General features: G+C 41.0%; 1 protein-coding gene across 1 annotated transcript in view; it reads left to right on the forward strand.

Annotated features, from left to right (window-relative positions):
- Nucleotides 1-24,410, forward strand: part of patj (PATJ crumbs cell polarity complex component) — a 91,264-nt gene that overhangs the window by 42,726 nt on the left and 24,128 nt on the right. The window contains exons 23-29 of the mRNA XM_044043876.1: nucleotides 307-361; nucleotides 1,538-1,618; nucleotides 1,786-1,857; nucleotides 2,020-2,207; nucleotides 2,387-2,487; nucleotides 3,354-3,413; nucleotides 4,006-4,105. Of these exons, the coding sequence (XP_043899811.1) occupies nucleotides 307-361; nucleotides 1,538-1,618; nucleotides 1,786-1,857; nucleotides 2,020-2,207; nucleotides 2,387-2,487; nucleotides 3,354-3,413; nucleotides 4,006-4,105 (657 nt within the window). The remainder of the gene's footprint in view (nucleotides 1-306; nucleotides 362-1,537; nucleotides 1,619-1,785; nucleotides 1,858-2,019; nucleotides 2,208-2,386; nucleotides 2,488-3,353; nucleotides 3,414-4,005; nucleotides 4,106-24,410) is intronic.

The following is a 24,410-nucleotide window of genomic DNA, read 5'->3' on the forward strand; positions in this document are numbered from 1 at the left end:
GTCTGGAACTCTTGTACGGGTAATAACAAGAATAATGCAAATAATATAATTATTATAATATTAATGCAAATAATAATAATTATAATAATAATGCTTTGTGCTCAGTTCAGTGAATTAAATGTGAGTTTGTAGATAAAAAAAGAAGAAAACTTTTATCCCAACAAATGAAAAACCAGCAGTATTTATATACATGTGAGCAACAAATCTATCAAATAATAAAGATTTCAGTGAGTTAATAACAACTGTGTGTTTGTGATTCTTCTGATGTGACTTCATTGACTTATTTTCAGTTTTTCTTTGTTTCAGATCACAGAGACAGCGAGGCAGACTCAGAACTCACGCTGACCGACACAGACACAGAGTCAGTATCTACCACTCCTCCTTTTTTACTCCTCTCTTCCTCCTCCACCTTTCTTTCTCTTTACTCTTCATGATTTCATTCTCTCTGTCTCCTGAGCTCAGTCCCTCTGTCGTCCTCCTCCTCCTCCTCCTCCTCCCTCTCCCTCACAGCTCGGGACTCCCCGTCCTCACGTGGAATCATCAAGTGTTGGACGCTGCTCTTGGCAGCCATTTTGAGCTCTTAATGACCGCTTTCTGCACGTCAGCAAGTTTCTGCAGACTTTGCCAAAGAGAAGGAAACAAAGTGTTCAACCTTGATGTTGACATTAGAAGAAAACAGATCATGTAATCAGATTATGACCAGATTAATGTAAGAATATGTTTTATCATTCAATTTAACGACGACATTTTGTCTAAAAGATTAAACTAATGACTTTTATTGAGTCATAACAGGCATATTTTATGTGTACATTATAAAAACAATAAATATCCTTGAATAATTGAAGTTATTAAAGTAATTAAACTCATCAATAACATAAGAGATATAAAACAGGTTTCAGGCCACAAGGAAATTAAACAAAAAACATTTGGACAGAATTCTGAGATTAAAATCAGGAGGAGGATTAGGGCCACATGTGATTTATTTATTTATTTGAAACAAAATAATGATACATTTAATAAATAAAGTCAGTATTCAGAGATTGAATTTAATCTCTGAATACTGACTTTTTTTCTCAGAATTCTAAAACTCAGAATGCAGACTTTAATCACAGATTTCTGTCTTCTTTATTCATTCAGTCATTTATTCATTTATTCATTTTCCCCCCAAAAAGTTCAAATGTGGCCCCTAACCGCCTCTGTACTTAAAAACAGACGCTCACACGCATACATATGTATCTGTTTTACACCTAGTGTACATAAATTGTTCATTATTATATTATAGATATTAATAATTGAAATAGCCACTTTTTCCACTCTTTAACTCAGCAGAAAATAAAAAAAGTGCCAAACTCACACAATCTCAGGGGCCAAAGGTCATGAGAGGAAACAGTAGAACAGAACCCTGCCTCTCGTGCAACATTTGACAGTCGTGCGTCGCCCCCTGCTGGTCTCTGCACAGATGTGTTCACACTGAGCCGTTAATGAGCCTCATTATCATGTAAAAACATTATTTCTGTTTTATTTTCTTCCTATGGAGGTCTGTGAAGAGGGTTGACCAAGAGAGGAGGAAGAGGCGGAGCCAGGGAGGAGCCTCTCTACCAATCAGAGGAGGCCACAGGTGGGAAACACTAGCCACTGCCATGTGTTCTTGTATTTGTTGCCTCTTTAAGACCTTTTTTTTAAGACCTGGCATTAACACTGACCTCGTCAGGACCTGTAGTCCTCATGGACACCAAAACCTGGTCCTAATGAGGCAGAACCTTGTTTTATGATGTGTTTTCACAGAAATCTCCCTGAAAGAGAACAGGGAGAAGGAGAGGAAACTCCAGCGTTCAGTCACTGGGGACCAGCACGCAGGTAACCCTCACATTAAAGCTGCTATACGCAAGATCTCGAGAACAATACTTAATTGTATTATCTGAAGATAATCCGATTATTCAGTTTATTATTTAATATTATAGTATGTAGTCTCTCTGTCCTGAACCACAGTGGTGATGTCAGTGTCTCTCTGCACCACAGGGTGGAGGTGTGGGCCGAGGAGGACCAGTCTCTGGGTCTGAGCATCGTGGGAGGTCGGCACGTCATCAAGCGTCTGAGGAACGGAGAGGAGCTGAAGGGAATCTTCATCAAGCAGGTTCTGGCCAACAGTCCTGCTGCCAAGACACAGCAACTCAAGACTGGAGACAAGATCTTAGAGGTGGGACTGGGTCTCTGTGGACCCCTATATGAGAGAAGAGGACGGGTGTCCTCCTTAGTCCACCACCAGAGGGCAAACAAAGGGACTCAATCTGATTATCCTGGCATTGTCTGCTGTGTGTGTGTGTGTGTGTGCGTGTGTGTGTGTGTGTGTGTGTGTGCCAGTGTGAGGTGGCGGTCAGTGTCACAGTTGACCTACAGTCTGCCAGTCATGAGGAGGCGGTCAGTGCCATCAAATCAGCTCCGAGCCCGATCGTCTTCATCGTCCAGAGTCTGTCGGCGACACCACGGGTACGTGGTTGATTCTTCTCTTTCTCTTTTCACCAAGAAAGCAACAGTAGGATTAATATGTTGAGTTACAGAGATGAAAGCACAACTGTTCAAGAACCTTTTCACAATCTGACATCTTTAATTGTTTTCCCTGCTAAAATTTCAGGCGGTTTGTGACACGACCTCATGTCCGACTCACAGGTGTCGAGTAAACCACGAAACAACCAAACAAATAAACTTCAGTATTACTTTGAAACTTTAAAATGGATTTGGTTTCCAGTGCAGGATGTAAACCGGCTTCAAATGCAAATGCTGACATTTCATAAGCACCTACTGAAGTAGTACCTTTTACAATCCAGCAGAGGGCGCACATATGGTGTCCTTCCATATCCTACGATGGTGTCGGCCACAGCAGCGACAGCGTCTCGGAGATTCAAGTCTAATATCAGGAATGATCTTGGGCCATTCAGTTAAAAGCTGTTGGAGCTTCCTCTTGTAGTCAGTGGTTTCCTGTTTATTAAAACAAAAGTTGAAAATTGTTAATAAAATAATGAAAACGGTGTCAGTGGTGTATGAGGCGAGCAGCATGTCTGTGCGGGTCATTGCAAATTTATTTGAACTATATTTTTGGTAAAAGGTTACGCTGATTTTTACTTTAACTTGTAAATGACTGTATATTAAGACAACATTAACTTTATTATGCAGAGTTATAAAAGACGTGAGGTCTTGTGCCTTTGAGCTGCTGGAGATGCCTGGGTTGATGCAGCAGATGAAACATGATTCTCACTCATAAACTCAAATTTAAGCAACGTTTTTGAATAGTCAAAGAGTTCAATGTTGTTAAAGGTTGTGTTGCAATAACATATGTGTCTTTGTGTGTGTTTCAGCCTGTGTCTCTAACGGCTCCCAGCTACAGCAAACACAAAGCCAAGAGGACGGAGTCTCCGGTGAGGACAAAGACTGTCTCCATAATTAATTAATTAATTAATAATAATAATAATAATAATAATAATTATTATTATTATTATTTTTAGAAATCTCTTTTCCAACAAGATCTGAGACAAAATAACAAAAGTATTATTAATGCACAAGAAAACACAGAATGATAAAATAAAATAAAATATCACAATACAAACCATCAAATGTTTTGTTTTCACAATCCATTCATCTGTTGCTATTACTTTTTTTGTGGATTATATTTATATAAATGTTTTAAAATGTTTTTCAAACTTAAGTACGATACACAAATGATTCAGTTTTCAAAGAAAACTGAAAAATCACATTAAAGCAGCTGAAAAATCAGAAAAGCACAAATTGATCAATGATCAGAAGAGTTTTTGATGAATTTATTGATCGATGAATCAGTTAATTGTTGCAGATGTTATATTAACATTGATCACAGATTAAAGATGGCTGCTTTAGACTGAGTGCATGAGAGTCCAGCAGAGGGCAGCACAGCCTCACCTCACACTCTTCTCTGTATTGTTTTGGTTTGTATTTGCAGTTAAATGTTTGTGGGTTTTTCTTTTTTTTTTTAAGAAACCAGGAATAGCCACACCCCCTCTCAGACAACCCCCGCCCTACTGTCCTCCCAGCCAATCAGAGCACGAGCTGAACTCTGACCTGGAGCAGGCCAAAGGTCAGTGTGACACAGTGAAACACACAAAAACAACACATTAAATAAATAAATCCTCAGCTAATTCACTGATTAACTATAATTAAAAAAGTTACATTTATTTGATTAACTTCTTTTAATTTCTAATTTATTATATTCCCACACTATTATGTATAAGTATTTTTATTGACATTAGTATAATTGTAAAATTTTTTTACTCTCTTTTATTATTTGACTTATTTCTTTTATTGTTTATTGAGTTATTCATAATTAGCCTTTTGTCACTGCAGAGGAACACAACAAAATTAGACCCAAAAATATAATCATAAAAACATTCAGTGAGTAAAAATGTTTACAGTGCATTTAAAGTGCTTGAAGGTATGAAAGGCAGCATTATTACATGTTTGGTTCATTAAATTAAATCTCTTTGTGCTTAGGCAGGTCTTATTCCATAGTTTACTTAATTATTATTTAAATATGGGTTTTTAAACACGAGAAAATGCTGATATGAGCAGGTGAACTGGGTTATGTGAACATGTACTGTACATTATTCTGATTATCATCATTATTATTCTGCTTAATTACTGCATCACTGTGTTTCACTGTGTGGACTGTGATCTGAAACATCAGAACACACAAATATGAAACAAGAGACTCACTCAAACTACACGCACACACATAGATGAAACATCTTGTTGTGTCGTCATGGTGATTAAGGGTACAGGTGACGAGAACGCTGTATGAAAACAAAGATAAAATGTTGTTTGATCTTGGTGCGCGTGTGTGTGTGTGTGTGTGTGTGTGTGTGTTTGTTTGTGTGCACTTCAAACAGACTGAGCATCTGCTCAGAAAAGAAAGGGTAGTGTCTGTTTGTGGGTCAGGAAAAATGTAGGCTTGTGTGTGTGTGTGTGTGTGTGTGTGTACATTTTTTATGAGGACATTTTTGACAGACTTCTTAAGACCTGGTCTTAGGGTTTCAGTTAGGGTAAGGTGTGTATGTCATGTGTTCAACTCACTCTAACCCTCACTCTTTCATAACCACAACATACATTATCTATGTAACAACAGGAGAGAGCGGAGGAACAACAGTTCACACAATAAACAAACTCCAGGCATCAGTGGAGGAACCAGACTCAAAGATCTGCAGCCATCTGCCAAGACAGGTTGTGGTGAAAGGAAAAATGGGAGACAGAGGAGAGGAGGGGGTGAGGCAGAGAGACCAGGAGACATGACAGTTCAGTTTTCATGTCGATGACAGATAGATTATGTAACCAGAAGAATTCACACTCAATACATGATACATTACATTACATTGACTTACATTCATTTTCTGGAGACGTACTTTAAACTAAACCATAACTACTACTGACCTTAACCTTAACCCAAAAAAAGAATAACAAAACAACACCGGGTGGAACTGCAACCCTGTACCAAACCTTTGAAACAGAACCTACGGTTGAACTAAGGCCTTGTACCCGATGAAATGAACTGCCACTCAGTGCTAGGTGAGGCGTTCGTGTGGAATGTGTGGAGACGGCTTTTTGTATTCTTCTGTTTGGGAGTGAGATGAGATCCTCCTGCGACTCCGCCCACCTGGTCCAGTGACAGGCGGGGCACCACACAGACTATAACTCACAGTGTTAGCTTGGGGCCAGTGATCGTGCATGTTTGTGCGTTTGCGTAAGCGCTTTTTCACGACTATAAAGAAACGACAGAGTCCTTTGATATTTGGGTCCTTTGGCTCTTTTTTTTTTGTTGTACGTGTTTTTGCTGTTGTGCTGCGACACGTTCCACAGTCTCTTATTTTGAAGGTCTTCCTCGGCAGTGAAGACGTGGAGAACCTGGTGTGTGTGTGTGTGTGTGTGTTTGTCTTAACATGTGTGTGTATGTGTGTTTCTGTCTTTGCAGGACGTGTGTGAAGCAGCCGTTGTCTCCGTCCTGTCCATAAACCTGTAACAGAGCAGAGAGCGGAGGATTTTTACAGAACAGATGTTTATTTAATTTCTCTTATTCCTGTTTGCTCTCCGGTGTCTCTGGTCTCTCCGTCTCTCTGTCTGGTCTCTCTCTCTCTGTCTCTCTCTCTCTGTCTCTCTCTCTGTCTGGTCTCTCTCTGGTCTCTCTGAGGTTTTTGGGTTTTTCCTCTGGTGCGTTTGGTTGTGAGTGTTTAAAGATGGCAGACTGGGCTGTGATTGGTCCTTTTTTATTTGACATATTTTATTAACTCTTGGTTTGAGGGTTAAGATTCTTAGTTTCTGTAGATAAAGAGGTGGATTTGGTGTTTCTGAGGTGGAATCTAGAGCTGGTTTCTCTTAAATGGTTCAAAGACTCGTTGGTGTCTGAGCGTGATGTTTTTACATCTGTCTCCTTTAAATCCTACATTTTTTGTCCATGTCAATCTCGCCAAAGAAAGGACGTCTCATTGACAATTTCTGTGTTTTCATGTGTTTATTTGTCCTTTATTTTTTTGATAAATAAGAGTAAGATGATATTTTCTGCTCTAAAATATGAAGTTTAAGCAAACTTTAAATGATACAGATGCCTGATATTATCAGCACAATATTGGTATATGAATAACGATTAAATCAGTAGCATGTAGGGATGGAAGTATTGATAGTAGTGATATTTTCTGTGGTGATATTATATCGCTAGTTAGTTCTTTTTTTACTGATGCTAAAAGTATACATGAAACTTTTTGTGGATTAGCATTAGCACAAAAAAAAATCAATTCATGTGTCAGTCCACTAGTTGGCGCCAAGTGCTCACTCTCAATAGAGCTGTTGTTTGTGTACATCGCGATATATGATTTCACTAATGCTCACTATATCGCAATATTGTGATAATATCGCTTCGTGACTTAAATATCGGGATATCATGTCATAACTTGGTGATAATATCGTACCGTGATTTAGTGATAATATCGTATTGTGATTTAAATATCGTGATATCATATCATGACTTAGTAATATCATATTGTGACTTAGTGATAATATAAGAAGTATATGTATTTTATCAGTTATTGACCCAATTACTCCCACAATATCGACAAAAAGTCCAGTCTTGTGCATCCCTATGAAATGACTTATATATACTTATATTTCATTTTTGTCACTGAAACATTTTCGTCCCTGGTTTTAATGCAGTTAAATACAAATTAATCTCATTAGCCAAAACGTGTTTTTAAACTGTGTTTAAGAGAATGACACATTTTGAAATTTTCGTCTACATGAGTAAAACTGTGTTCAGTGTGTATTGAGTCAAAAATCCAGCTGAAGTTTCTTTTGTAAGTTTCCACTGTCAATTGAGAAAAAAGTGCCAGTTTAAATATGAATACTTGTTTTTTTCTAAATAAAAGTTACTGTTAAAAATTTACACAAACTTTAGTCTCCAGCAGAATCATTTCAGGTCAGAATGATGCATTTTTTAAGTGTAACTGAACCTTAAAGCAGTGTTTTCAGTTGTAAAAAACAGTGTTTTCAGTTGTAAAAAACAGTGTTTTCAGTTGTAAAAAACAGCGTTTTAGGTGTAAAAACCAGAGTATTAGGTGTAAACAAGTGTTTCCATGTGTAAACCAGGGTTTTCAGGTGTAAAACCGTTTGTCTGTCTCTTTCTCTCATCTGTTCCTCACCTCCCATCCTTTCTAAAGTCACATCTTTTTAATGACGTGGATGAGCTCTGTTGTCCTGTTGTTGGTTGCTGTCAGTGGAGAATCCTCACTGAGCTGTTGGATAAACGTAGCAGCAGGTGGAACTCTGATAACGCCGTGTTTTTCTCTGCCGAGGCTTTTATCTGTAAACTCTCGTCTTCTCAGCACTTTCCTGTCTCCTTGGTGTCAGAACGGTTTGTTTAAATGATTCCACGGAAATAGACCTGCTCTGAATTCTATGGTTTATATTTAAAGTTAATTACATGAAGAGAAAGTTGATTGGAAGTGTGATGAAAGTGGGTCATAGCAGCAGCAGCAGACGCTCACAGGACAAACATAATATAAATAGACACGGTGGAGTAGAAGCTGACTCACAGTCGTGGATCAAATGTTGTTTTTATTGATGTTAATGTACAAAAAGACAAAACTTTACACAAACAGATAGAGAAATTATGGTTTACATATAAACCAGTGAGCTCAAATAAAACTGAACGATCCCCTAATTTGACTAATGACTGAAACAGGAGCTGAATAAGCTGCTGCCTCCTTCATTTCTATGCTACGCCCCCTGTCTTAAAGTTTTGTTATTTTAAAATTGTGTGAAATAAATGTAATAACCTCTGCAGTTTAGAGCAGGGAAAAACATTTTTATATATAAATATGTTCATTAGGATTAGTGTTTATGGGATATTTTGTCCTAATCCACTATTTTATTCTTCTTTTAACACAAGGAAATTTCACTGTTGAAGCACAATCTTGTATTTAAGTTAAAGATAATTATATGGGACATTGTCAAAAAGTCCAACATTGTGCATCCCTAATATAGATATAATGGTAATAATAATGATGATATTTAGAAACCAATAAAACGGTTATATTTCTTTAACCAGACCAATCAGTTCAGACGATGATGAAGTGAGTTTCACTAGATTGACCTTTTAAATGTATCTGCTGCTGCAGATGTGAGATAATTATTTAGAAGAAGAATATTGGACATATTTAATACGGAGAAATTTACCGAGCAGTGGAGCAAAAATAAACCACGTCCATGGATTTAAGAATCCACTCGTTCACAGAAGAATTCTCTGGGATGTTTTCATTAGAGAGCAAATCAGACGAGACACACACACACACACACCAGAAGCAGCTTCAGTAACTGATTGTCTATACAAGCTCTGCATGTGCGAGTGTGCGTGTTGTCGTGTGTGCGTGCATGTGCGTGCGTGCGTGTGGTTTAAAAGTCGGTTGATACCTCGGCTGCTCAGTCCTTGACCTGATTGGTGTGGCCTTCAAAGAAATACTTTCAAACCCACACACCCACACACATTCTCATGCAGTGTTCTTACTTAGGACACTTATAGACCCTTACCCTTACCTTAACCATCACCTGGCTAACCCTAACCCTTATTATTTGGGGTTGGGGTTTAAGTCTGTGACCTGTGCGGCTGCAGCTTCCTGATTATTCTCCTTAAATAATAACAGTATTATTGTACTATTATTACTCTGTTACCACACTGCTACATTGTTATTACATACAGGTACAATGCTGTTGCAAATATTTCTAAATGTGTCCAACCTTTAAATTAACATTCATGTGCATATGTTTCAAATAACACGTATAAAGTGAGGGTTGTTATTTATTTACCAAGCATCTCATCAAATATTTAAGTGAACTTTACTGAAGTTCTGAGTGTTTTTTTTTTAACTGAATCCGACGAGCTAACACAGCGTCTTTGTACGAGTTCACATCTTCGTACGAGATCACGTCTTCGTACGAGTTCACGTCTTCGTATGAGTTCACGTCTTCGTGACGTTTCACGACATCACGCTTTACGATTCACATCTTCGATCACGCCTTTGTATGCCATCGCACGTTCACGAGACATTCGAGATCATGTCTTTGTACGAGATCATGTCTTTGTACGAGTTCACGTCTTCATGATCACGCTTTTAGTTCAAATCTTTTCCTCCAATTTTCACCCTGATGTCGTGAAATGAGCTGATGAGTTCAATGAGGCCTATTTACATATCTGCTGCTATAATCACTGTCACGTTAATTAACAGTCGCTTAATCAGGCTCCACAGTGATTGTACCACACACACACGTTCCCTTACCCTCACTTAACCATCACAACTAAATCTAAACTTAACCTAATTCTAAATCTTTAGACACATCAAGCAGAGGTTTCAGCAGTGGCTGACATTCAGAGATCCTGGTCCGGGGGTTCGACACCTTCATTTCAAACAGCTGGTTTGGTGGTGGTGTCATAAATGAGCACTGACAGGAAGAAAAAAAAGAGTGAGGAAGAAGAAGAAAACCCAGCTCATCGATTGGCCAGAATAGAAAACCTAATTGGTTTTTCAGAAGAAGCTTGTCAGTATGAGCTGCAGGCTGCAGTTCTCCTCACTCCGTCTCTTTGGTTATTTCCCTCTGTCAGGGTTCATTCATTCACAGCTGCTCCTTCTTATTCCAATCCTAGTTTGAGGAGGCGTGAATGAGCAACCGAACTCTGATGCGCATCAAAGAAGTGAACTCTGGTTCCGCCTAAAAACGTCTGTTCGGTTCGCTTCAAGTGAACCAAATGCAGAAAGCGGACTACAACGCAGGGCATTGTGGGTAAACACAACCAAAACATGTAGCATGTAGAACGATGAGAGCGAGGTGAACCATAGGAAGCGCTGATGTGGAGGAAACACAACAGATGAGTGAATTTTCTTCATTCTTCATTGTTGTCTCGTCTTCTCCTTCAGTCATTCTTGATGCAGCGCCCCCTCAGGCGAGGAGGGGGATACGTTATTCACTGAAATGTGAAAGCAAACTCGGACCGGCTCAATTTTGCAACCCCCAAATGAACCGAGTTTAGTGGACTATTAGGTGTGAAAGGGACCTAAGTGAACTACACAGAGACCCACATTTCAGGAGTTTGCTTGTTAGGTCCACACCAGAGTTTGGATGAGCTTTCACACCTGACCAAACGAAGCTGGTTATCTAAACAGCTCTGGTACGAAAGCTCCGCCTCCTCCTCCTCCTCCTCTCTCTCTTGGTCAGTCCTCTTCACAGACCTCTACAGGAAGCAAGGGTGTGTTCCATATTGTAGTCAGAACCTCCAGGTGTTCACGACATCCAGTGACATTTCTATCTGTCCAAAAAAGGACCAGTTTCCACCTGAAAAACTTGTGACTTTTCCTGTTAAACCTTAGTGTTGACCTGAAGCAGTTCCTCACAGATGAGGTTCTTCCTCATTGGGAGCAAGTTCTGGTCTCCATGAGGACGACATAAGAAAAAGGTCCTAAAGAGAAAACACAAACATTTTCTCTCCACTTCATCCTCCATTTACCTGCAGGAGTTTATCCTCAGTCTCTGTGGAAAACTGCACGCAGAATGTTTTACATTTGAATGATTTTCTTTTTTCATATGCAGTTGATCTTTATTTATCTGCAGAGCCACACAGAGAAGGTCAACATCCGAAAAATAAAACCTCATTTCCTACACAACATGCGTCCACCAGAGTCAACAGCAGCTTTTATTTATCACAGTTTTTCATTCTTCCTCTGAGGCAAATCAAAACACCCAGCAGTGCAGCTTTACACACGACATCAGAAACTCTGAGCCGGGGTTATTTGATTATCCTCCAGACTCCACGTCACCGCTGTTTCTCACAGTTTTCACACAGAAAATGTGACTGACGGTGAATTTTAGACTGAAACTGTTTTATTATGAATAACTGGAACAAACACTGAAGTACTGGCCGACCGATAAGAGTTTTCTATGGCCGATAATTCAGCCTATGTTATATATTTATTCTAATTTTCATACATACAGACAGCTCGATACCACTTTTTCTTGTCTGATAGTCTCTACAGATATCAGTCCTTTTCACCCATGTCTGTGCAAAGTGAAGCGTGCGATTTATAGGATTTTTAGATTGTATTCAATTTTACATTTTTATCTTGACATACATTTGACATCAGATCCAGTGATTTAGACCAGTATCAGACCGATACTAAGTATTGTATTGGCTCATCCCTACTTTTTATCAATTAATCAGTTAAATAAGTACATTTTCTTGTTTGTTTTTTGCTCCTTATAATAAAGAAATAATTAAAACTCAATAAATTCATTTGAAAACATTATTATTGGCGAACACTGTTCAATATTTCCCAGATTAAACAAGTAATTAAGAAAATAAGTGACATTAACAGATGATGGTTAGTTACAGCTCCACATGTATTTAGCGGATTTTTATTTGTTTTTCCCTCCACCTGATAAATTATAAATGTGTAATGATGACAAAATAATCCTAAAATGTCTGACTTAACTTCAGTGACCAGTTATTAAGCTCCACTAATCCGCCAATCCACGTTTTATGCAGTTATATACAGTATTTTCAATGGTTGGAATAAATGTTTTACTGTAATAATTGGTCAACTAGAAAATAATAATAAACTGTTATAAAATGGCAAATATCAGCTCCAATAATTGGCCCAATAGATGTCGATCTCGACAACGCTGAGTCTAATGAGAGACGCGGTTTTATCGCATTATGCATATTCCTTATATATGGGAATTATTCAACTCTCAAGTGCATTATAATAGTTTTATTTGATGTATATATGGTGTATGATGGCCTTTTTTCTGTCATAAACACTGACCCTGTCAGGACCAGTCGTCCTCATGGAGACCAAAACCTGGTCCTAATGACGCAGAAGTTTTGAGTTCTGGTAGAAAGTATAATCATTAAATAATCATTATATTCACCTTTAGTTCCACATTCAAGACACTAATCTGAATTATTGAAATCACATTTATTGACTTTAATCTCTTGTGCAGTAGCTCCTCTACATAGTATTGTATTGGATTAAATGCAGATTTCCATTGACTCTAATGTTTCTAGTAACATTCTCTCCATTTCAAATAAATATTTATTTAAATGTCTGCACATGAAAACCACAGGTTGTCGTGTCTTTTTCCCTCAAGCACAAATGTGCCCTGACGCCTGAACCAGCAGGGACTGAGCTGCTAAATGCTGCACAGTGATCACCAGCTGCTTTCTGATTGTGTCTGTCTGCTGTTTGCTTCTCTGCAGGTGTCACAGTACAGAGGCTATTTACTGCTGCTGCTGTAGCATTTAGCCGGATTATTCAGCAGCAGAAATAAAAAGGTTTTTGGACAGATAGAAATGTCACTGGATGTCGTGCACCTGTAGAAAATCGTGAATCTTGTTTTGTTTCTCAGTCTGATTTGAAGTCACGTGTTTCCACTGAGTGGAACGGTTCAGTGCGGTACGTTTGTTTTTGTGTTTCCATTAAGAATAGTACCAGAATAACCCCAACAGTACAACCATTGTTTGGTACCCCTCCCTTGTGGTACCAGAGTAATGGTCCAGTAAGCGTGGAGCTAGATTGACGACGGTGAGCTGCTTGGTTGACAGAAAAATGTCGCTCCCCTTGCACCGGTGGTTCTTCTCATACAGAGTTTGACGTCTTGTTGAGACAAACGGCCTCAAACCGAGCAGGAAAAACAGTCTTCTGTTGTTGTCTGTTGTCGTGTTCGATGTTCGTCATCCGTGCACTGGTTCAGTTCAAATCACAACATACATTATCTCAAAGCTCTGTGTGTAGTAAGGCAGAACTCTGCCTTATCTTAAGTTTACCTTGTTTCCCATTGCTGGTAACTAGTGCACAAGCTTCTGTCTAGTCGTGATGCGTTTCATTTATGAGTGTGTGTGTGTGTGTGTGTGTGTTTACATACTGAATGTTTTGTATATTGATGAGAATTTGTGTTTTTTTGCCTGTGTGCAGATTTGTGTGTGCAGGAAAATCAATAATCTATCATAACAGAACAGCTCCCTGTATCAGTTCCAACACCAACTCTCTGCTCTGAATTAATGTATGATGCATCGGTGTGCGTGTGTGTGTCGGTGTGTCAGTGTGCGTGTGTGTGTTTTTGATGCAGATTAGGCTCCATCTCTGATTCCTGTCCTCATCTGTTCTCCACTGCTCTTGTTTGATTGCTGCAACATCTGCGCACACACACACACACACACACACACGCACACGCACACGCACACACACCACCATCATCATCATCATGATCATCATGTCTGTATTGAGTGGAACGTTTATAGCTCGTGCTGCAAATACAAATTTTGAAAGCAGTGGATCTTGATGTACAAACCCAGGCTCCTCCAGGCCGTCATGGAATCCATGTAAGGGTTTGTGAAGTTGGAAATCTGAGTTCTCCAGTTTAAGGAACTTGGAAAATTAGTTTACATCTCCACTACAAAAAAAGTACCTACTTAACGTGGGCGGAGTCATCACTGCACGGTTGAGTGAAACTGCGAGTGACTAGTGACTTTACACCACACTTCTGCAGTTGTTGGAGATTAACCCATGTTTTTAGGATTGTTAAGTAGTTTTAACTTATCTACAATTCAGCACTGTTCGGCTGGATTTCTGTCCATGCGTCTCCGGATTACGGCCTCCTACTCCACAGACTACAGCGGCAGCGGTCTGTGATGACACTCACGATCGCCGATGCTGTCCATAAATAACCACTCCACTTTAAAAGACTCCTGTTAAATATAGAGCTTTCCCTGGTAGTTGTTGGAGATTAACCCAAGTTTTTTGGATTGTTAAGTAGTTTTAAGTGATCTACAGTTTGGCGCTGTTCAGCTTGATTTGTGAGTGGGACGTCTCTTCCTGTGACCGGACTCTGGCCATTCAGCGGCCGGCAGTCTGACCAATCATCGCATAGTACATACTACTAGCACAGCACGCTTGGGATCTCGCCAGAGCAGGTACTAAAAATAGTACCAGGTATCAGGTACTTTGCTAGTGGAAACGCTACTTAAACCGTGCCATGGCTAGGCGAGGCGAGTAGAGCCGGTGGAAATGCGCCATTATTGACTCATTGACTTATTGTGAAACAGAAGTTTCACATGACAGAAGTGCAGCTCACAGTTAAAGTAGCAGAGGAGTGGAAGCCATCTTGGAATCCATGTCAGGGTTTGTGAAGTTGGAAATCTGAGTTCTCCAGTTTAAGGAACTTAAATCTTCCGCTGGAACGAACAGTCTGACTGAAGCCCAGCCCATTATCTATCAGGTGTCCCTCAGGATGTCCTCAGGAACTCAGGAGAGGTTCTTTGAGTCTTCATGGAGATTAAAATGAGTCTAGAAAGTGTCATAGTGGTTTTTTTTGTGTGTGTTTGGACTGAATGAGTCGCTGTTACTGTCGACTTTCTTGAGGGGGTCTTAAAACCACAATATTAACAGGATCAGTGGAAGCTGCTCATTATCTTTGACTCCAGGCATCTGTGAAAACAATGTAGAGCTTGTTTTTGTGATTCTGTTGAAACTCAGTGAATTCAGACACGTTTCCACTGTGTACTTCAAAGACCTATTGTTCCAGAGAATAAATGGTTCCTAGAGTCCATCGATGTTTCCACTTTGTTGGATTGACGCTGACAATCTGTGCTAAAATATTAGCCAGCTCATTTACTTTCCTTTCACCCCAACCGGTCGAGGCATATGCTGCACATCTCTGAGCCTGGTTCTGTCAGAGATTTCTTCCTGTTAAGGGGGAGTTTTTTCTCTCCACTGATGCTTAGTGCTCCTAGGGTTCTCTGTTCTCGATGTTGTCTATGTACAGTGCCTTGAGATAATGTATGTTATGATTTGGCGCTATACAAATAAAATTTAATTGAATTGAATTTACATCAGTTTAGTTTTTGCTGAGGGAATAAAACTTCCTGTATCGATTGAAAACATTAACATTGTCTTTTAGTCGTTAGTCCTGAAGGATTCAACGTGTCCTCTGTGTACAACCTCTGCTAAATTCTAGAATTCTTGGCTAAAATGTCTTGGTGAACATCTACAGACACCGGCTCTAGAACAGAGTCCCTTTTCTACTGCAGGAACTTTTCTCGTTTTCACCGGGATTTTGAAAAACTTTGGCGCTTTTAGACCAAAATTTCCACGGGGGAAAACTTTCCCGGAGAGAAGTACTTACCTGTGACTTACCAGGGACTTTAGAGGGGCGGGGCTGTGTGCTGAAGAACACTGATTGGTGGAAGACATTTTGCAGCTGTTTCTGTGTCGCCAACTGAAAGCAACAATGTTGTCACTATATTTAGCGAGTAGAGCTACGCGGTGGGTGTAGTGGTTAGCACTCCTGCCTTTCTACATGGAGGTCACATGTTCTCCCCGTGTGAGCCAGGGTTTTCTCCAGGTTCTCTGACTTCCTCCTGCAGTCCAAAAACTTGCAATATGGGGATGAGGTAAATTGGACTTGGTCTAAATGGACCGTCTCTATATGTGACTGGTGAACTGTCCAGCGTGTGACCCCGCCTATCGCCCTATGTCAGTGTCCCTCCTGTGAAGGATAAAGTGGTAGAAAATAAATGGATGGATGGATTTAGCGAGTATTCAGACCCGTCGAGCGACTCTTATTTTTAAAAATGCAACTAGCGACGAATCTAGCGACCTTCTCTGGTGTTATTAGAGACTTTTGGAGACAGTGACATGAAAGCACGTGTTGTTCTGAAGGTCTTTGCTCACTGGACAGAACAAAAATCACAGCATTCCCATTTGTCTCTTGTTTATCAAAATGAAACAGGTTTTGGGAAACACAATCGAGCGATCGGGCCACCATGTTAAACGTCATCATTTAGGAAACACAGATTACTGGAGAATGATTTCCCCGCGTAAATAAGTCCCTGGTAATTAAAGTTCCTGGAGATGTTGGTGTAAAAGGGCTCATGTTTAGTTGATCTGATTGTTGAAAACCAAGAAGAGACCATGCATGTATTCTTTTAAGACACTGAATTTGGACAGCCTAAAGAAAGTGAATGTCTACACATAACAAGCTCAACAGGAAGCACAGTGACGACTCCACAGTTATCCAGTTTCTCCAAATACTCCAGAATACTTAGGACTTAAAAATAAAAACAACATGGCAGAACTTTGACTGACACTGAGACCTGGTCCAGTTCTGGTATTTACATCACATTTGAATACAACATGAGATCCATGGACAGCACAGTCTCTGTTTTATGGGCTGTAAAAGTCAGAATTTATGTGTAGATGTAAATACAGAAACCCTCCTCATGGTGGAGACGTGGAACGTCTTCACGTGTCTCCGTCCTCGTCCACTTGTCCTCAAGTCACCCATTTTTTCTCGTGGAGCCTGAATTATATTAGCAGATATTTCTGTGAAGGAAATTCTCTGAGACATTAATGGATGTGTCAGGGGTTTGGTGTGACACGGGAGGGAAAGGTAGATTTAGAGAGAGGGGGAGAGAGAGCGAGGGGGAGAGAGCGAGAGGGAGGGAGAGAGAGAGAGAGAGCGAGAGGCTGAGCAGCAGCATCAGCAGCAGCAGGAGGAGAGAGAGTAATTGAGGTTGGAGTGTATAACAGAGCTGTTCGTCGCTCAGTGCCTCAGTATCACTGCAGCCAGCCAGCGCACACACACACACACACACTCACTCACACACACACATTCACACACACACACACATATACGCTCTGATTTTCGGGATACCGGAGCAGAGACACACACACACACACACACACTCTCTCTCTCTGTGGTACATGTGGATTTATCTCTGTGTGTGAAGACTGAAGTATGGACGATGTTGCCACCAGGTCTGTGTTCTCTGTGTGTGTGTGTGTGTGTGTATGTGTGTGTGTGTATGTGTGTGTGTGTGTGTGTGTTCATTAGTCTCAGTCTTGTCTATTTGAACATGAACAGCTGAGCTGCAGGACGCCAGACTGTGTGTGTGTGTGTGTGTGTGTGTGTGTGTGTGTGTGTGTGTGTGTGTGTGTGTGTGTGTGTGTGTGTGTGTGTGTGTGTGTGTGTGTGTGTGTGTGTGTGTGTGTGTGTGTGTGTCTTCTACCGTTTCAGTGTCAATGTATTGAGTCCGAACAGAGGTCACCTTTAACCTGTGTGTACAGACACACACACACACTCTGCAGCATAATGTTAAAGGCTTTGACCCACCTGTTTCTGTGTGTGTGTGTGTGTGGGCTGGTTATGGGTTTAGACCCAGTTCTCGGGGTCTCGGTTAAAGGTTAGTATGTGTGTGTGTATTCTTGTATGTGTCTCTTTGCGAGGACCAAAACAACTTAAACGCTGTAAGGATGCTGCATACGAAGGTGTGTGTTCTTGTTTTTGTCACCTCTTTAGGACATAATAAACACTGACCTTGTCAGGACCAGTCATCCTCATGGAGACCAAAAACCTGGTCCTAATAAGACAGAACCTTATTTCTGAGGAACTGGTATAGTTTGGGGCTAAAGTTTGAGATTAAGTTAAGGTTAGGGTTCGACATTAAGCGGTCATGGCGGTGGTTCGGTAAGGCTTTGTTCAGGCCATCCAAATGAGTGGAAGACCATGCAGAGTCCTTTAAAGGACAGCTGTGCGTGGACCACAATCTTTGTGAGGACCAGATCAACTTCTAAACCACGGGAAGTGAGGACGTTAACTGTCATGCATGGTCCTAACAAGGCTATCTCCACAAACCTGTGTGTGTGACGCTGGTGATGAAGACTGGTGCATATGACATGGAATACATCACACACACACACACACATGCAGATTCATGCTAAAACACTCATGTTTCTGTCATTATTGTTGTTTCTGTTCAGCGTCTTCATTAGCATGAAAGAACGACATCATCATCATCATCATTGTCGTTGTCCGCTCTGAGCTCCTCATAATGAGTTGATGTGTCTGATGTTACTGCATTATTCATACTGAGTGTGAGGATACACTCGCCATGGGAAATGTGTTTAATAATTGATTCTGAGCCAGAAATGAAAACGTCAACTTACAGAAGTGAGAAAAGCTCATTTAAAATCCTGCTGACTCTCTGATGACACTCTGCTCACAAGGAAAGAATCAGCAGAGGAACACCGGTTTTCATGTTGTGTGATGTTTGGTTTGCGTGCAGATGTTTGTCTGTCTGTTGAGGTTCTTTCAAGTGTGTGTGTATGAAGTCCTAACACAGTCAGGAGGGCGTGTCCTCCTGCACCAAGAATCATCTTCACAGAAACATGGCTGCCGGTGTAGCTAGTGGACTTTGAGACGTTTCACTTCTCTTCAAGAGGCTTCTTCACATCTTTAGAACTTCTTCAGACGGTGGCTTCTTTGCACAAGAGGTTTCTTCAGACAAGAGGTTTCTTTAGTTATTCAGTTCTTCAGACAGATGCTTCTTCAGTTCTTCAGAACTTCTTCAGACAGAAGCGTCTTGTTCAAAGTAGCTGCTGTCTGAAGACGTTCTGAAGAAATGAAGACGCTTCTTCAGACAGAAGCGTCTTCATCCATTCAGAACTTCTTCAGAACTGAAGAAGCCTCTTGGGTGAGAAGTGAAACGTCTTCAAACAAACTACATGTCCACTTGCTTCTGACTCTTTAGAATAATTATTCCGTAGACATGTCTGCCAGCGCTTACTCAAAGAAAAACAGTCACTTAAGCAAAGGTTTGTCACAGGAGACGAAATCAGACTAAATTCTCCTCGCGACAAAAAATCTGAGTTTATTTGTTGGTTCAGATTTTTGCCGCTGATCCCTTCATACGTCACGTTGCACCAGACGGTGACGTCCCCGCAGGACCACAGACAACCACCATGAACTTATACTGGTGCTAAGTGAGAGCTGATGCTGGTTCTCCTGCTGGAACTGGAACATTTGTCTCGTCTGTCGTCGCTAACTGGACCAGTCCAGGCAGTGTGGGGAGTAGATTAATGCCACATCCTCAGGGAGCGAGTGTGTATGTGTATGTGTATGTGTGTGTGTATGTGTGTGTGTGTGTGTGTGTGTGTGTGTGTGTGTGTGCGTGTGTGCACTTGCAGCAGCAGGCTGAGCTACTGTTGCATTGCAGTGACCTCCAGGAGCTACTGCAGCACTGCTTCACACACAGGGAGGATAACGGTCTGTTGTTCTTCAGCCGTCTCCTTAATCCTCACTCTGTCTGACATTGTGCATGTTGTTGTTGTTGTTGTCGTGTCCTATAACACTGTCATTGAGTTTGAGCGGAGACAGGATGCAGTTAAAGGACTCTCATCACAACAAAATGACTTCCCCACAGAATTGGATTTTGTCATTTCTGATAGAAAACATTATTATTTACATGTTCTCAGATGAAAGTGTTTTCACCACTTTAGCACTTTTTAACATTTCCTGGTCATGAGTGAAGGTTGCATCAGTCACAGTGGTCACCTGTGGTTAGGGTTAGACACGTGTCAGACGTCCTCATAACTGCATTAAAACACACCATGTCAAAGCATTTAAGGTCCAATATGCAACATTCAACCTCTCAACATGTCAGAAAACAATGCAAATATGTAGTAGAGTGTTTTTATCCAGGCTCTGTGACCGAGCCTGTATTTAAGTGTTGTGTTTGTTACTGCATGACAACCCAGAGCTGGAGTTATCATAACTCCTCCTCAGTGAGTTTTCTTAGCAGTTGAAGCGTTCACTCGTGAGTAAGTGCTCCTGCACTGAAACGTCTTTATCCTAAAGTCATACACAGAAAAGCACTGACGCATCATCCTAAAGAGGAGGAGGAGGAGGAGGAGGAGACTGCAGTACCTCTGATAGACACAGAGGGAGACAGAGAGCATGACTGAATGCATGTTTTCATGACATCACTATAAACGTCGATCTCTCCGTCCATTGTTTACCTCACAACACGTGTCCATGCCAGTTCACATCCATTTTGCATGTTTTTCAATTCTCCGGTCCTCGTTTCCTCGTCCTCGTTTCCTCGTCTTCTCTGCGTCTTCTCTGCGTCTTTTTCGCCTTCGTGATCTTCATGTCTTTAGACTTTAAGTCAGCGGCTCTGGTTGTGCAAAGGCTGATTTTCCACTAACAGGCAGTAGGGGGCAGTGGAGACAACCCCTGTACTGCATTTGTAGTTCTATTCTACATTTAATCGTCACAAAGACTCTGAAGCTGTTAAATTAGGGTAAAAATCCTGCATAATTCCACTTTCAGAACTGCTGAAGATGAGGAATCACTGTAATGATGTGTGAGGAGGAAACCCTCTATCTTCAGCCCAGTTTAGTCTTCAGTCTACTCCACGTTACTGTGGTTTTTACGCGTTAACTGTAGAGTTGATTACGCTCCGAGTTCCAGTATGAACAGAGGAGGCCAGAACAGTTTCCTGCAGCACGATCACACCGAGGTGAGCAGTGTTTCTGTTCAATTTCAGCCTTCAGAGACTGCGACTGCAACGACTGCCGCTTACGTTCACGTCACAAAAACCCGTAAATCTGGACACCACAGCAGTAACTGTCCTTGTGTCACGGGAGTGAAATAGACTTGGTTCAGCATCTCTGATTTTTTAACATGGAACTCCATAAATCGCGTTGAGAAAGAGATAGAAATCTAGTTCCTGCGACCGTGTCCTCGCAGCTAATCCTGTTCAGAGCCGCTGTTATCAGCGAAGTGTGGAGTCTGATAAACTGCCAGCAGAACACAGGTTTATGACTTTAGTTTTAATGCTGTTTTCAGAGGAATTAGGGGAAAGAAAATCTGAGTTTATTTGAGCCGCACATCAGCACAGAACTCATTTACATCCTCATTTTTACTCGTATATTGTTGTTGTTTTTATTTGGATCATTAAAATAATGAACATTGTTCTCCGTATCAACACTTTTCCATTTGAATGTGATCTCTTATCCAATATTAAGTTGAATAGATCTGTATTTAAACATGGTTTAATCCATATATGAGTCACAGCATTGTGTTGCATTAATTGTGTTATTTAATACATCTTAAAGCTGCACTAAGTATCTTTTCCATAGAAGTAAACGTGTGTTTGTCAGTAGAGCATAGTTTTGTTGTGACTACTGTGACGACAACGATTAGAACTCTGCCCTCAGATCCGGTGTTTGCCAAACTGCTTTGTGTCGCACATTTCTATGAGTTCTGAGCTCCAAATTTGCCCGACAGATCCGTCTCTGACCGCTAACAAGCTCGGTTTCCTTTCATTCTTCTCGCTCTTCATCCCAACTCGCTCGAGCTCCTCCTCGTTTGCGGCTCGGTCAGCGTACGAGACTCGGAGCGCGCTGCTGCTGCGGACTGATCTGAGCTCGTTGTGTGCGTCGTTTCACAGACTTATTCTCCGTCTGCTGTCTTTCTTAAACGTGGGTTTAACTGTTTTAGTCGAGTTATCTCGGGATAAAAACAACAGTCACAGTTATTTTTGCATTTATCTCTCTGTGGAAATGTCAACAGAGTTTTCTGCTCCTGTGTGTGTGTGTGTGTGTGTGTGTGTGTGTGTTAGGTAAATGTAATAAGTGTGTATCTCCTTGCTGTCACCTTGTTCCTCGGTGCAGACATTGTCTGACTCACACACTCACACACACTGTGTCTGTGTCGGTGTACAAATGAGGACAGCGTTGTCACACTGCAGATCTCCATCCAGTCTTAATCATAGATAACGTTGTTAACAACAGGAAGCAGACGTTATAATTCACGTACTTCAGTAATTAAACACAGAAAACCTGTTAACATGCATTTTGTTGAGATTGATTTCCTGCCTTCGAGGCATTGGCTTGTTTCACTTTGTTACTCTGACAATCAGCTCGCTGTAATAACCACTGCAGACAGACACACAGGCAGAGGTTACTGCATACAGGATCCGTTCTGAGGGTCAATGCGAGCTGGAGCCACAGAGATTATTCAGTTTTGGTAATTTAATAAAAGCAGGGAGGGAGGGCTGAGGCAGGAAACCAAAAATCTCACAGGAAACAACATCTGTAACCTACTTAAACTACAGGAGGACAAACTACACGCAGCATTCTGGCAAATGACAAGAAGAAGAAACGTGCGGCTATGGTTCAGTTCAGTTCGGTTCTGTATGTGTGTATGTTTTTGTTTTCCTTGAGGAATAGAACCAGAATAACCAGATTCTTTGGCACCGTTCCCGCGGGTTACCAGAGTAAAAGGGTTCGGTACAGTACGGGTGGAGCTCGACGACAACATGGCCGTATGTGATTTGGCGACAGAAAAGCGCCGCTCCCTTGTGACCAGAGTGTGTTCTCATACAAACCGAGCAGAAAAAAACGACGGTAGCTCAGTGGGAGAGTGAGTTGTTCTTCAGCTTGAAGGTTGTGGGTTTGCATCCGGGATCCACTAGTCTACATGCCGATGTGTCCTTGGGCAAGACACGTTGCTTCTGGTGAATAGCGAATGGCAACACTGTGTAAAGCAGCTTTGAAGACGAAACCATTTACTAATCCAGACACCAAGTCCCAGACCCAGTCTGGGGGACAACAACACTTCAGAACAGCTGCTGTAAAAAAAAAGACTTGCACTTACATAACATCAACAGACTGCAGGCTACACACACACACACAGGTATATGCAACGCCTCCTCTCAAGGCGCTGCACTGACTTCATTCATTTAGACTAATTAAACAAGTCCTGAACCTTAACTGTAAACTTAGCAGCTTCCCCACAAATATGGTTTTGCCTCATTAAAACCAGGTTTTGGTCTCTGTAAGGACGACTGGTCTTGACAAGGTCAGTGTTTATGACGGAAAAAAATGTCCTAATGAGGTCACAAATACTAGAACACACACACCTGCAGTGATGTGTTAGCTGGAGGGAATCTTCTGTGTGTGTGTGTGCGTGTGCGTGTGTGTGCATGTGTGTGCGTGCGTGTGTGTGTGTGCGGATTTAGTGTGACAAGTCACCTTGTGCTAGGAGACACAAATACACACTCTTTCTCTCTTACATCACCCACACACACATCTTAGGACATCTTAGTCCCAAACATAACCAGTTCCTATAGAAATGATACTCTGAGGTCAGTGTTTATAACAGAAAAGTGTATGCACGCACACACACACACACACACGTTGGACATTCATGACTTGAGGGACATTGCATTGACTTACATTCATTTCCTGGAGACTTACTCTAACCTTAACCACAATTACTACTGACCTAAGCCTAACCTCAGCCTAACCTCAACCTAACCTTAAAACATATCTTCACCTTAAAATGTAGTCATGTAGTCGTAGTGTTGATTTTTGTCCCCACAAGGAAGACAAGTCCCCGAAATGTGACTGTGTAAACAGTTTTAGGTCCCCACAACATTAGTAATACCCACACACACACACAGTCTCCACATTGTTTGACAGCTGTCAGGTCTGTCTGTCACTGTCATTCTGCGTGTGTGCGTGCGTGCGTGTGTATGTGTGTGTGTTGCATTGGTTAGCATATATCCTCTAGCATCTGCAGTACGAACTGGAATGACAGTATTTTTAGCTGATGACCTTCAGAGCAGATGTTTGCTCTGCGTTCTCACAGAGCAGCAGATGTTAAACCACTGAGGAGTCGACTTATCCGTCATCATCACACGGAAACAGCGTTTCAGGAGCAGAAGAAGAACTTTGTCTGTCGTTGACCTTCATCGTTGTCTTCTTCTTGTGTTTGGAGATTGTTTGGTCTCTTTATGATTTCCTTCGTTCAGTTTCTGTGATTGTAAACATTGTAATGTTTGCTTATTACATTCCAAATACAGCTGAAACCAATACTTGTTTAATTAACAATCGATCCCTCAATTAAGTGTCAGCTATTTTGATAAATAATCAGTTTGAGTGTTTTTAAAGAATAAAACACTAGTTTTCAGATGTTTCTGCTTCTTAAATGTGAACATTTTCTGGCTGCTT

Source organism: Solea senegalensis, linkage group LG14, assembly GCF_019176455.1.
Source record: "Solea senegalensis isolate Sse05_10M linkage group LG14, IFAPA_SoseM_1, whole genome shotgun sequence".
Lineage (NCBI taxonomy): Eukaryota > Metazoa > Chordata > Actinopteri > Pleuronectiformes > Soleidae > Solea > Solea senegalensis.